Genomic DNA, 15,622 nt, shown 5'->3' with positions numbered 1-15,622 from the left:
CATATTTTATACTGAAATCTGTGTAATGCTATAAAATATTTATTAAGTCTAGGAAGAATACAGTTAAATATTTAATATTAAATCAGCTCCTTTTCATAAACAACTATTAATTCAAACTCTTAATCTCAAACTATTAATTTCTAGCTATTGTTTACCATTTTTAAGGCAGTGTTATTTTATCACATTCGATTAATTCTGCCGCCTACAATAATTGAATATTACAGTTTTTTTTCAACTACTGACACACAAAATATTTACTTGTCACACAATTTCTGAAAGCTGACACTCAAACACCAGAAGCACACACCAAATCTGCAAAACCATACACTATTATTAGGAATTAATATTATGGCAAAGGTGTTTGAATATTGTGTTTGTGATATTTTGAAGATATTTTAAAAAAACAACAACATCTGTTGGGTTTTGATTATCATGTACTGTATATCGCGCTGAAATCACGCGTTTTAAAGCCACATTAGTTCAAACTTCTGATAGACGGTTTTCTGAGCGCAAACATCCTAAGCATGCGAACAGAGCGGCTGTCACACGCATGCGAGTACTAAAGTTCTTTCACACACGAGTTTGTGTTAAAAACATGCACAACTTACAAAAACACAGTCGGTTATGTTTGTGAAGAGGATTGTGTGCGGCTCACTCAGGGCGGGGTCACGGCTAACACGGCTGTGTCAATCAACACTCGTGGGCGGGGCTTGTAAATTGTGATGTCACACTTTACAGATTATGTGATCGGCTTGCTCTGAGACGCTGCTAATGATATATGTGACCCTGCAGCACAAAAGCAGTGTTAAGTCGCTGGGGTATATTTGTAGCAATAGCCAACAATACAGTGTATGGGTAAAAATTATCGATTTTTCTTTTATGCCAAAATCCATTAGGATATTAAGTAAAGATCATGTTCCATGAAGATATTTTATAAATTTCCTACTATAAATATATCAAACTTAATTTTTGATTAGTAATATGCATCGCTAAGAACTTCATTTGAACAACTTTAAAGATGATTTTCTCAATTAAAAAAAAAATGTTGCACCCTCAGATTCCAGATTTTCAAATAGTTGTATCTCAGCCAAATATCCATCCTATCCTAACAAACCATACATCAATGGAAAGCTTATTTATTCAGCTTTCAGGTGATGCATAAATCTCAATTTCAAAAAATTTAACCTTATTATAGGTTTTGTGCTCCAGGGTCACATATGGAGATTTTAAAAAAGGACTGGGTGGATTTTTATCATTATAGGGTGGTTGTGTATACACACTGCCATCACACATTTATGTCCAAACAACATGTGAAAGGAAATTTTGCATAATAGGTGCCCTTTAAGCAGTTGAAAAAAAACTGTAAATCAGTCCGGTTCGGATCTCACCTGTGACCTCCAGGTTGATCGTATCCTGCTCATAATTTTCTCCCAGAGCGACGTGGCACCGGAAGCTCCCGGAGTCGTTGGAGCGGAGCTGGGAAAGTGACAGCGAGGCATTGAGCGGGTCGACCGAGTATCCGGGCAGACTGACCCGACCCGCATACGCCTGGTGCACCTTGACCACCCCGTCCCGGGCCGACAGCACCGTCCTCTCCTGTGCTCCGGAGCCGCGGCTCCAGCGGATGAAGGGGCCGTATCCCGGGAGCAGGGTGGCTGGCAGGGTGAACACACATGGGAGCAGAGCGGAGCCGGATAACGAGCGCCGCAGGGGAGGATGGGTCACTCTCCGGACCATCGCCGGAGTCTCGGCTCGAGTCAGCCCTGAGAGAACAAAGAGAGAAACAAACAGAGTCAGGTTTGAAGGTGAAGTGCGCAGCGTTTGCGGTGTTGAAGTGGTCTCTGGTGTCACAGGTTAATGTTCAGAGTCAATAATTACCTACAATGACAGAATAAAACAGTATCTTAAAATAGCTATATAACAGTATTATTTAAAATCTACAGTAAATATTTAAAATATATATATATATATACACTCTTAAAAATAAAGGTGCTTTAAAGGTTCTTCACAGTGATGCCATAGAAGAACCATTTTTGGTTCCACAAAGAAGCATTCAGTCAAAGGTTCTTTAAAGAAGCATCTCTTTCTTAGCTTTTTATAATCTGAAGAACCTTCTTTCACCACAAAGAAGCTTTTGTGAAACAGAAAGGTTCTTCAGATGTTAAAGGTTCTTTATGGAACCATTTAGACAAAAAAAAGTTTTTGCCCCTTCCTGTTTTTTTTTTTGTGCATATTTGTCACACTTGAATCATTCAGATCATCAAACAAATTTTTATATTACACAAAGATAACCAAAATACAAAATGCAGTTTTGAAATAATGATTTCATTTATTAAGGAAAATTGATTATGTTATTCAGTTAGCATTTATTTGTTTCAAGTAATGAAAATGCTTTTATGGTTTTAGATTTCATTAATTATTCATTTAAGTTAAACTAAATGAAAGTGAAAAATGGTGCCTTGACAACTTGATGAAATAAAATAAATCTTAAGTACTAAAATTACTACAATTAAAATATATATAAATTTAAATAAATATGAAAATTTTATTCTATTTCAGTTAATGTTTATTTAATTTCAAGCAATGATTTTTTTTATGTTTGTAATTTTTATTAATTATTAATTTTAGTTATTTTAGCACTTCAAGTTAAACTAAAAACAAAACAAAAAAAGAAAAGAAATGTTGCCTTGAAAAAAAAAAAAAAAAAAACTAAAATTACTGAAATAAACATATAGATATAAAGTACAAATAAATATAATTATAAACATAATAATATTGTTTTATTTCAGTTAACATTCCTTTTCATGGTTTTAGTTTTAGTTCATGATGATGATGTCAACTGAAGAGAAAAGTAGTTCTTTGAGTTATTATATTTTGATGAAAGATTATGAAGACAAATATTTCAATACATGCACTGATGAATCATTCACAATAAGAATATGAGTGTGATTTAAGGAAGCAAATGCGACCCTTTTTTATTTGACATCAAGAGAAATTCATATTTTTTTGGATGTGATCCAAACAAAGGAAAAGCCCAGTTCACTGTTCCTCATAAAACCTGACGGATTATTACAGCAAAAGCCTTTGTAACGTCCTCAAACACAGAAAACACATGAATAATCCAATTCGTCAGTCACTGACGTAACGTCTCCGTTCCCTCCTTCAGGGAACGAGGGTTACACAAGTAACCTAGACGTTCTCCAGCCTGAGCGTCTGCTCTGGATCTCAGCGCAGTTCATTAAAACACTTCAGAGATGTGAGAGCAACAGCAGAAAGATTTTTTACAGCTGAACTCCATCATATTTTCGCTCGTATGAGCTGGATCTCAGTCTGATGTGTGTTCATGTGCATCTGAAGCTTTTTAGTTATCTGTCAGCTTCACTCTCAGTTCATCTCAGCAGATGAATCAGAATAAACACTGATGCACTGTAAATACAGTAGGAACACAGTCAAGGCTTTGTCATCTAAAAGCTAAATGCATAAATGTGAATATAAAGGTATCCCGTACAACTCCAATAATCTAAACCCAAGAAAAGAGAGAGATCCACTGTAAATCTGAACATGCAACACCATTATTCAGTCAATACTGGAAAACAACACATTTTATTTTATACTCCAGGTTATTTATAACTCAAGTATGGACAGCAGTTGGCATGTTTTCAGTCACAACCATTTCAACCTCTTTCATTCCCCAGCCTTTAAAACTGTGTTTACAGTAATACAGTCCTTTGATTTTAAAGAGGATTTAAAATGTGACGCTTGTATTTTTGTTAAAGATGTCAAGTGAAACCTCATGGAACAAGTTAAAAATGTACACTATTGTTTAAAAGTTTGGCATCAGTAAGAAATTCATATTTTTATTCAGCAAAGAGGCATTAAATTGATCAAAAGTGACAGTAAAGACATTTATAATGTTAGAAAAGATTTCTATTTCGAATTTTCTATTTTCTATTTCAAATAAATGCTGTTCTTTTGAACTTTCTATTCATCTTTGAATCCTGAAAAATAAAATGCATCACAGTTTCCACAAAAATATTTGTCAGCTAACTGTTTTCAACATTGATAATAATAATAAATATTTTTTGAGCAGCAAATCAGCATATTAGAATGATTTCTGAAGATCATGTGACACTGAAGACTGGAGTAATGATGCTGAAAATTCAGCTTTGATCGCAGAAATAAATTACATTTTAACAGATATTCAGCTATTTGAAATTACAATAATATTTCACAATTTACTGATTTTTTTGTATTTTGTATCAAATGAATGCAGCCTTGGTGACTTATTTTAAAAGTCTGATAGAGACTCTGTGATAGAAACACTGTGATAGTTGTATGTTTAACATTTATTTGTGATGAACTGCCTGCTAGGTTTGCGTTGTAAGTGCATTACTGTAAACACATTTCCCACTGGTTTTTACACACAGATGCCGTCCACAGATATGCAAATGTAAATAACCTGGAATATTGCTTTAAGTGAGAAGGGAAGATGAACTGACGATCTAATCTCCCAAATCCACGCTCTTCGCTGCTACCTCAATTATCTGTTGCGGGAAACGCATAGAAAATCAATTGCAGTTCTTCATTCCATATGGATTTAGGGATGAGTGTATATCCCAGCATTTGAATAATGATATAAGTGATAAAAGCTCAAATCTGCATTTAGATGGTCTCCATTCACCCCCCACGGCTTTGTCTTTGCGCAAAAACCAAGTCATTTTCCTTCCTAATGAGACGTAACTCAAACACGTACGGCTGAATTTTACCAAAACACAGAAGAAGCCCAAAGAAATCATAAAGAAAACGAAGTCCATTTTGTCCTTAAATTATCATTAGCATAATGTTGATTATAATTACTGTATGTAATGTTTTACTGTATTTGTTTAAAAAAAAGCTTTATTTGCATGCTTATAAAAGGCAGTAAAACAAATACTATAAATATGAAAATACCATTTACATTTTATTATATCCTTGTCATTGTCACGACACGGTATGTGGAGGCAGGTAGGATGACAAGGATTCCAATAATGACTTTTAATGTAGACACAAGGCAGATTCAGGTAGGTGAGACACACACACACACACACACACACTCGGTGTAACAGTCACAATAACCGACAACTAAAGCTCAGACAGACAGGAACTAATATAGGGTGGATAACTAGTGGCAGACAGGTGAGCACAATGAGGGTAATTAACTAATGATTAGTACGGGCTAAACCAACAAAAGGGGAAGAAACCACAATAAACAGTCCACAGGAATGTTACATTAAATAACAATAAAGGGGCGGAGGGGGACTAGGAGGAGGACAAAGCAGTGGATGTGAGATGGTGACAGGGGAAGGCAAAGGGCTGGCAGGCAGACCAGACTGGTGGAGGTTCCGGCAGAGGACGGACTTCCAGGAGGAGGACGGCTAACAGAGTCCAGGGAGGTGACGATGGAGGGAGGAGCCAGGGAGACGACAGGAGGGAACCGGACCAGGAGGAGGAGCCAGGTGGGACCCAGGCCACAGCCATAATAGTGGCCCACGGTGGAGCAGACGGAGGGAGGAGCGTCCACCGACTCCAGGGGGCAACCAACGGCGGCAAAGCAGGTGGTGGAGGAGCCCGAGGCGAAGACGGAGAGCCAACGAGCCAGGGGGATGCAGAGGATCCGGGGGGCCAGGGTGGAGCTGGCGGGAGGAAGGAGCCCAACAGAGCCGGTGAGACAGAGCGACGAGGTGCAGCCAGAGGAATGGAGTCCAGAGGCAATGGCGGGTCGACGCCCGAGGTCTCTCCTCCTCGTTTTGACACTGAATTCCCTCCATAGTCCGCTCACCCGCAGCCGTGATGCAGGAGTCGGAGCTCCCCTCCGCACTCTCCTCGTCTACGGCTTGCTCCTCCGTGATGGGCACTGTCACCGGGTCTCGCACCTGGTCTAACGTGTTGGGCTCAATATCCGAGGCAATTCCTCTTCTCAGCCGCGGGGCTTCGCTCCGGCTCGTGGATCACGGCGGGAAATGGCTCTCCGTCATCGGTGGGCTCAGGCTTATGCTCCGTACCACGGGGAGATGGTGGGCTGGGCTCAGGATCCTGAGTGGGGCTGGTGTTGTTGTCAGCGAGGTCCACGGTCAGATGGGACTTGCAGGACACCAGCACCCACTCGATGAAGGCGGCGAGGCTCTCTCAAGGACCCGGACAACTGCACTCATGTGGCGTTAAGTCCAACTTGATAGAATGAACAGAGGTAGTTGTCTGGGTAGTGCGTGAGGTGAGCCAGGGACAGAAAGTCGTTTGTGCGGTCCTCAAAAGAGTGTTCCTCCTGCTCCAGCAGGAGGATTTGGAAGGCGGGGTAATCCCTAACATGAAAATAAAAACTGACAAAAAACGGAAAAACAAACGAGGGGAAAGACGCCGCTATACTTTTCTTAGGGTCAGTTCTTCTGTCACAACACGGTGTGTGGAGGCAGGCAGGACAACAAGGATTCCAATAATAACTTTTAATGTAGACAAAACAAGGCAGATTCAGGTGGGTAGGTGGGTAGGTGGGTGGGTGGGTGGGTGGGTGACTGACTGACTGACTGACACACACACACACACACACACACACACACACACACACACACACAGGGGTAACATTCACAATAACCGACAGCTAAAGCTCAGACAGACAGGAACTAATATAGGGTGGATAACTAGTGGCAGACAGGTGAGCACAATGAGGGTAATTAACTAATGATTAGTACGGGCTAAACCAACAAAAGGGGAAGAATAATTGCTTAAATTTTATAATAATTGCATCCATTTTTATAGTTAGTATATTAGTCATGATATATCAGTTTGTATTTGTTTTTTGTTTGTTTGTTTTTTTTAATCAGTATAAAGGCATTCATATATTTACGTACTATTTATACAATATATATGAGAATTTTAACAGCAATGAGAATTTTAAAGAATAATGATAATATGAGATTTTTTCTCATATTAAAGTAATTGAGAGGTAAAATGTTGTATATTTTATATAAACATTATAATATTATATTATTTACAATATTATTTATTATATTATGTAATTTATATAACTAAGATAAAAAATCATGACATTACATGCATTTACATGCATATAAGTATATACTGTATATATTTCATTTATTTATGCATTTATATATGCATTTATTTTCATTTTTAATATTAATTCGATTTTTTATTTGGATTTTAATCTTAATTTTAGGGTGAATTATGAGCTGTTCATATTGTTACCATATAGCAAACTGGAGAATACAGGACAATCACATTTACACACGTCACATTATCAATCCCACCAGTGGCTTTCATAAATAAGATGCCATTGGACACAGTGGGTAATACACTCGCTCTCTCTCTCTCTCTCTCTCTCACACACACACACACACACACACACACACACACACAACACACTCCCAACAGACTCCCAACAGACTCCCCAGAGGGGGGTTACAGATGAATGTATTAAGTGAATAACCTTTCCAGCTCCACACACACACACATAAACATACACATAAACTCACACACACATAAACATACATAAACACACACACACACACACACACACACACATCAATCCCACCAGTGGCTTTCATAAATAAGATGCCATTGGACACAGTGGGTAATACACTCGCTCTCTCTCTCTCTCTCTCTCTCTCACACACACACACACACACACACACACACACACACAACACACTCCCAACAGACTCCCAACAGACTCCCCAGAGGGGGGTTACAGATGAATGTATTAAGTGAATAACCTTTCCAGCTCCACACACACACACATAAACATACACATAAACACATAAACACATAAACATACATAAACACACACACACACACACACACACACACACACACACACACACACACACACACACACACACACATATACAAACACACACATAAACACACACACACACACACAAACACACATATAAACATACACACACACACACCAACACACACAGCAGCCCCTGCAGTAGTTTACACCTCTCAGCCTCACCATCATAACCATGGCAACCGCTGCTCAGTAACCAGGAGCGACGGGAGGACGGGGGTTAGCTGCTCGGCTCGATACACTAAATCTGATTCCAGTCGCCGCCGTCCAAACAACACAAAGCACTGCTGATCTGCCTCACAGGACCAACGCTGATCCAAAACACAGGCAGCAGAATCATGTCGCCTACTAAGACTCCTCGTAAGGCCAAAATCACGTTATGGCAGAAATGCGTGTCTATTGTGAAAAAGGCAATGCCAGAATCAGTGTGGTTATGGTTAACTAAAACTAAAATGAAAACTGATTAAAAAAAAGTCATTAATTGCAATAAAGCTAAAATAATAAATATTACATTAAAAAACTTGCAGTTTTTTTTTCAATTGCTCCCTGTTGTTTAGTGTTTTTAGATCAGTGTGTTATGAATGAAATGTATATTTTCTGAATGAGAATTGTTGCCAGTGTTATGGCAAAACAAGCTTATTTTGAGACAAATATAAAGTGTTTTGTTGGTCTGAGTGAGTTTTGGAGGTGTGATAAACAGTTTGGCCAAGATTCATGCTGGTAATGCAGACTGTATGAACAGTTTTGAAAATGTGGCTTCAGTATTGAACAACATTTGTTAGCAATTGAAAAAAAAAACTGTAAATGAAAATTAGAAAATAAAAATCTGTTCATAAAAAAAACTACTAAAAAGGGCAAAAGCACATAACAAAATGACTAAAAGTTTGACTAAAAATGTTTACATTGAAGTACAAAAAATTACTAAAACAAAAACTGAAATAAACAAATTAAAGCTAAATTTTTTTAAATCAAAAATTAATAAAAACGACAAAAGCGCATAACAAACTGACTAAAATTTAAAACTTAGCCTTGGCAACTAACTGAAAATAAAATCAGTTCAAGCTGAAGTACTAAAATTACTAAAATTAAACTCAAATAAAAATAAATTAAAGATAAATAAAAAAACAAAAAAAAGACAAAATGGACTAAAATAACAAAATGACAAAATTAGAAATAACTGAAACTGAAATAAAAAGTTTAAGTACTAAAACGAATAAAATTAAAACAGAAAAATAAATAAATAAATACATTCATAAAAAGCTACTAAAAAGAACAAAAGCACATAACAAAATGACTAAAACTTAGAAATGTTTATTTGGCAACTAAATAAAATAATATAAGTTGAAGTACTTAAACTAAAACTGAAATAAATGTAATTTAAAGCCAAATGAAATATATATTTGAATAAAAAACTACTAAAAAGGACAAAAGCACATAAAAAATGACTAAATGTTGCCTTGGCAAGTAGCTGAAATAAAATTTTAAGTTTAAGTATTAAGATTACTAAAATGAAAACGGAAATAAATATAAAGCTAAATATAAAAAAACGAATAAAAAGGATAAAAGCACATAAAATTACTAAAACTTAAATTAAAATTAAAATTAAAAATATTTAAAAATTAAAGGTATTTCCAAATATTAATATATAAATGATACTAAAATATCACTGCCCTGAATGCTTGAGATGCAGGATTAATCAAGAAATGTAGATTAAAAAAACTTGCCAATAAGCATCAATAGAAACTGGTCGATTTTACCCAATATTTGCATGTTCTGTAAATTTTACACATGAAGCGCTATATAAATCAGTTATGAGGTTCAGTTACAGTCAGGATGCTGTCTGGATTTGGTGTGTGTGTGTGTGTGTGTGCGTTTTTGTGACAAATGAGGACATAAATGTGTATAATGACAAAGGTATGACAGGTATTACAAGGAGAAGGTGACTTTTCAGGACATTACCCCATGTCCCCACTTTTCAAAACGCTTATAAATCACACAGAATGGAGTGTATTGAAAATCTGAAATAGCACAAAGTCTCCTGTGAGGGGTAGGTTTAGGGGTAGGGTTGGTGTAGGGCAATAGAATATACGGTCTGTACAGTATAAAAACCATTACGCCTATGGAGAGTCCCCACTTTTCACAAAAACAAACCTGCGTGTGTGTGTGTGTGTGTGTGTGTATGTGTGTGTGTGTAAGAGAAGAAGTGTTTTTGTGAGCAGATGTGGCACTTTATTGCAAAGGAAGGAAAAAATTTATTTCCCCCGTACTCTTTCATTTCTCAGATACACTTTCATGGCAATCTGACTTTCTTTTTCAATCAGACTGATGTGGAAATGAAGTACCAATGGTTATATCGGCTAATTATGCATTCTTTATAGCAACTTGTTTACCATATTCCTCATTCTTTAAAGCAGACATATTTATTTCTATAAATACATTTAGATTAATCTTTAGGGCTACTAAAGTTTTTCAAGAGCAGTGCGTGATTTTCTGTCTTTCTTTTGTTGCTTGATGAACATCAATGACTCGGACAATAGCAACTAAATTAGGCTGCTGTCCCTTTAAAACCGAACGCACTGCAATGTACTCCCTACTGTTCACGTTCACTTAAGACGTAATCAACAGTGTTTACGTGAATACTCATCAAAACGGACAATTCAACATCATTTTGTATGTAATTCTCTGTTCATGCGACGCGAAAGAGTACTCGTGTGCTGTGAGAGGCGCTTTCTGTGTGTGTAACGTTATGCTTCAGTGTCTGCGCTCAGAAAACCGGACCAAATTGAGTTCTCTCTCTTGCGTCGTCAGATTTATCCATATATCTGCTCTTCTCTTACTCCCACATATTGACATTTTTTAAATGTTTTATGTGACGTGCAGCAAGTGTATGTTAGCTTATGTCCCGCCGGTTCATATGTACGCATCTAACCTTGTTGCTTGATGAACATCAATGACTCGGACAATAGCAACTAAATTAGGCTGCTGTCCCTTTAAAACCGAACGCACTGCAATGTACTCCCTACTGTTCACGTTCACTTAAGACGTAATCAACAGTGTTTACGTGAATACTCATCAAAACGGACAATTCAACATCATTTTGTATGTAATTCTCTGTTCATGCGACGCGAAAGAGTACTCGTGTGCTGTGAGAGGCGCTTTCTGTGTGTGTAACGTTATGCTTCAGTGTCTGCGCTCAGAAAACCGGACCAAATTGAGTTCTCTCTCTTGCGTCGTCAGATTTATCCATATATCTGCTCTTCTCTTACTCCCACATATTGACATTTTTTAAATGTTTTATGTGACGTGCAGCAAGTGTATGTTAGCTTATGTCCCGCCGGTTCATATGTACGCATCTAACCTCCGAACCACGCAGCAGATTCCTTCTGAATGAGTCTCTTCCCAAATCGTCCCTTCCTAACATTTTCGTCTCGCTTTTATTCGTTGACAAAAATGTCAATAGATTTACATCATAGTTTCTGTCATTCAAAAAGAGTTTTAGTTTGTTATCGTCTCGTTGTCGTCGGTGAAAAAAATTTTGTTGATGACAATTATGACGAAAATTATTCGTCAATGAAATTAACACTGGTCCAAACCTGTAGGTTTCTTTCTTCTGTTGAACACAAAAGAAGATATTTAGAAGAATGTTGGAAACCAAACAGTTTCTGGTCCCCATTGACTTTCATAGGAATTTACTAATTTTCCATACTATGGAGGTCAATGGGGACCAGCAACTATTTTGTTACGGACATACTTTAAAACATCATCTTTGTTTAACAGAAGAAAGAAACTCATTCAGGTTTGGAACAACATGAGGGTGACTAAATGACAGAATTAAAATTTTTGAGGTCAACTATTCCTTTAAGACAAAATTTAAGAAGAATTTGTATATCTGTAAAGAATCTTCTTAAACTCATCGTAATTAAATAGAATAACCTCCAATTTGTCTTAAATCTACAAATTGACTTAAATTTTATAATTACGTAACCTTAAGTTGTTTTTCATGGAGTTGATCAGCAAATCATGCAATCAGATAAACGAAAAATGTTTTTACTAAAATTTTTAAAGAAATGCACAAAAGAATATTCGTATGAACTTCTTAGAATTCATCATATGAAACTTACGAATATCCAAAGATTGTCTGGTCCCAGAATTTTGAAAATGAAAACTGAAATAATATAAATTAAAGCTAAATAGAAACATAAAATAAACAAAGACTAATAAAAGTGACAAGCATTTATAATTGGACGGATAATTATTATGACTTGGATGGATTGATTTTTTCTTTTTCTTTTTCTTTTTTTGTGAAAAATATTCCAATAGGCTTACAGGATCAAGAAATTGAGAATGAGAATTTTACAGATTCATTTTTTTTCTCAAGTTCAAATCATTCTAATTTAGAATTTTTTTTCAAAATTATTTCTAATTTAGAAAACATTATGTAAACCAAATATAAATTTAATTTCAGCAATTGTTATGCATGTGTTTTACTATCTTTAAAGGTCCCCTGAAATGCTTAGAAACACACAGCATTACTGTGTTGACGTCATTTTAACTGAAACAGGAAGACAGGGCGGGACATATCAAGCAGCCCCGCCCCTTTTCAAATAGCCAATAGCGTTCATTTATATCACAGCTTGGGCTAGAGCCGTTCAGAGCCATTGAGCTCCGTAAAGCCGCATTTGACAGAGTCGTATGCCAGCCACAATCTCATCCATATTGCTATAAAATATAGCATTGTGTGTAGAATTCAAATAGCTCCGATACATTTTGTGGTCTGCGGCGACTCGCACATGTGATCCGCTCCGTGCTATCGTGTCTCTGTTTGATGAGAAGCTGAAGTACGATGTGACGTCAAAAAAAATCACTGAGACGTTTTTAAGACTAACATATTGATACTAACACCCAAAAACAAGGGCGCGGGAAGATGTTTTCGGTTGGACTAAAAGGCCATATTTGTGAAAGCCTTATGCCAGCCACAATCTCATCCATATTGCTATAAAATATAGCATTGTGTGTAGAATTCAAATAGCTCCGATACATTTTGTGGTCTGCGGCGACTCGCACATGTGATCCGCTCCGTGCTATCGTGTCTCTGTTTGATGAGAAGCTGAAGTACGATGTGACGTCAAAAAAAATCACTGAGACGTTTTTAAGACTAACATATTGATACTAACACCCAAAAACAAGGGCGCGGGAAGATGTTTTCGGTTGGGGGTGCTGTGTGTGTCCGTGTTGGGTGAAAGGGGGGGGGGCTGGTTCACTTACGTCGGTGCTTGTGCTGGGGCTGGTGTTGTTTGGATGCCGATTTTGGAAAGCTTTTGCTGGGATGGACATTTGAAAAAATCTGAAATTCGCTTTTGCGCCATTATCTCCTTGTATTAAATGTAATCTTGTTCGCATTCTGTATAGTTCATGTCTGATACCACGCGCCAACGTCACGTGTTCACAGAGGCGGACAGTAACTAAGTACATTTACTTGAGTATTGTACTTAAGAACACTTTTTGATTATCTGTACTTTACTTGAGTATTATTTTTTCTGGAAAATTATGACTTTAACTTCACTACATTTGAAAGACAAATATTGTACTTTTCACTCCACTACATTTCTATCAAGATCCTCGAAGTAGAAAGTCGTTACTCTGTAGCAGCTTTGAAAATCAGTGGGTGATTTTTTTTTCTTCTCTAAAACATGACTTTCTTTTTTTCAGACAGTTTATCAGTAATCACTCTTGGGGCTACATGAAGTGATTTCCCAGCATTTGTTGAACACTGACCAGCTGCAAATGTGATGTTTATTTACAACAATTCAATAATAAGAAGTTAATATTGTGGTTTATATTAGACACAATATTGTCTGATTTTGCTAAATTGTGTACGTGAAAATATTACCTATAAAGCCACAGAAGAACTGTTGTGCGTCTCCTAATAAAACACAAAAGGTGTTTGACTGAAGCGGCACTGCACAGACTGTGTGTGACATTAAAGTACAGCGAGAGCGATTAAACAGCTTTTTTTTTACATTTTGTTTTGATGTGAAATACTGTAAGTCTTGCTGTTTTGCTTTTTTGTTAAAGCAGTGTTGCTGTTGTAAAGTTATACAGCTACAGTTGTGTTGCTGGGTTTTAAAGCAGGTTTGATTTTTTATTTTCTTCCTTATCGGTCTGTATTTACAGCAATTTCACTGTCCACTCTGTTCAAATGTGGATGAATGGTTACACATAGATGTGTCCAGAGCTGTGTGAGATCCCTACCATCCTGCTTTTGTTGGGTTGGGTAGGGGTGTTAAATATATATTTTTTTCCCCATAGGTTTTTAACATTCTAAAAGCTCTTTATCCCAAAGATACTACAAGCTAGTCAGTGTATTCAGTAGGTGTAATGTATTGTAAGTTGCTTCAGAGTTATTTCAAGTATTACATACAACAATAATAAAACATTTTTGTGCAAGTGCATTGACATAAAAAAGGAAATTTACTTTTGGTACTTAAGTACTTTTAAAAGCAAGTACTTCTGTACTTTTACTTAAGTAAAAATCTGTCTTGACAACTTTTACTTGTAATGGAGTAATATTTGACCAGCAGTATCTGTACTTTCACTCAAGTAATGGAGTTGTGTACTTTGTCCGCCTCTGCGTGTTCATGAGGATTAGGCTAATCATCCCATATAGAAAACATCACAAGTAAAAGTAATCATGTTTATAAAGATAAGCATGGGTTTATTATAGCCCACTTACAATTTACATTTCAGAGATCATTACAAATAAATTATGAAATGCTAAAACTGAATCAATTTAAATGAACAAACTTAGTGTTGCATTTGCAACCATGTGAAAACAGGGGGTGCTGTTTTTTTATCAGTTTTTTTCTTACACAGAAGAGAGAAAGTCACACTGGTTTATTGCTTTAAGTTAACAGTTTTTACATTTAACTAGTAGCCTGTCAGTGAACAGCAGCTTTGTGTCTGTCATATATCTCGAGGTCCGTTCTAAAGAGGGCAGGTCTGAGTGTACAGGGGGCATAAATCGTCCTGGCAGGAGGGAGTGATTTCCCATCATCCTTCAAAGCGGCCATCCATCGCTAAAGAGCCTAATGAAAGAGCCACTGACTGAAGCTGCCAGTGAAAACATTTGGCCTATGAAGCATTCTGCGGTCGCTCACAGACACACACACACACACACACTGACGTGTTTAAGCGGTAGGAGGGCTGCTCTGAGGTGACAGACAGGTTACGTGCGGTCAGGCCTGACGGAGATATTCAGTGTGAACACAAAGAAGCTGCCAGAGAATCAGCATCTACAGCCTGCAGTTACACGCTGCTCGCTCCTGACGTGCATTACACTAGTGAGCATCATGCACATGCATTATCATAAATACAAGCATGAGGTTTTGAGGAGAATTCTCATTGCAGCGATACTATTTAGTGTTGTTTTAGTATCATTAAATACTTTTAAAGTTTTTTATTAATATTTTTATTTTTATATTTTTCATTTTAGTTTAATTTTGTTTGAATTAGCTTTTATTTTATGTTTTCATTTTAGTTTAACATAATATTTTTAATATTTAACATACTTTATAGTTTTTATTTCTTTCTTAGTTTTAGTTTTTATTTTAGTACTTCAACTTAAAGGTGACATATCATGAAAATCTGACTTTTCCAGGTTTTAAGTGCTATAATCAGGTCCCCGGTGCATCTACCAACCAAGCAAACGTGAAAAAGATTAACCCAGTAACTTTGTTTTGGTAAGACTTTTTCTGCAAATTTCGCTCCCTTGGTGAC

The 15,622-nt window shown here is 36.8% G+C and overlaps 1 protein-coding gene across 1 annotated transcript in view; it reads right to left on the bottom strand.

Annotated features, from left to right (window-relative positions):
* LOC107552674 (neurocan core protein-like) overlaps positions 1-15,622 on the bottom strand; it is a 64,922-nt gene that overhangs the window by 47,666 nt on the left and 1,634 nt on the right. The window contains exon 2 of the mRNA XM_016234616.1: positions 1,389-1,763. Coding sequence (XP_016090102.1) covers positions 1,389-1,737 — 349 coding nt within the window. The 5' untranslated portion in view covers positions 1,738-1,763. The remainder of the gene's footprint in view (positions 1-1,388; positions 1,764-15,622) is intronic.

Source organism: Sinocyclocheilus grahami, unplaced genomic scaffold, assembly GCF_001515645.1.
Source record: "Sinocyclocheilus grahami isolate Dianchi unplaced genomic scaffold, SAMN03320097.WGS_v1.1 scaffold456.1, whole genome shotgun sequence".
Taxonomy (NCBI): Eukaryota; Metazoa; Chordata; class Actinopteri; order Cypriniformes; family Cyprinidae; genus Sinocyclocheilus; species Sinocyclocheilus grahami.
This window is presented reverse-complemented; position numbering and strand designations above follow the sequence as displayed.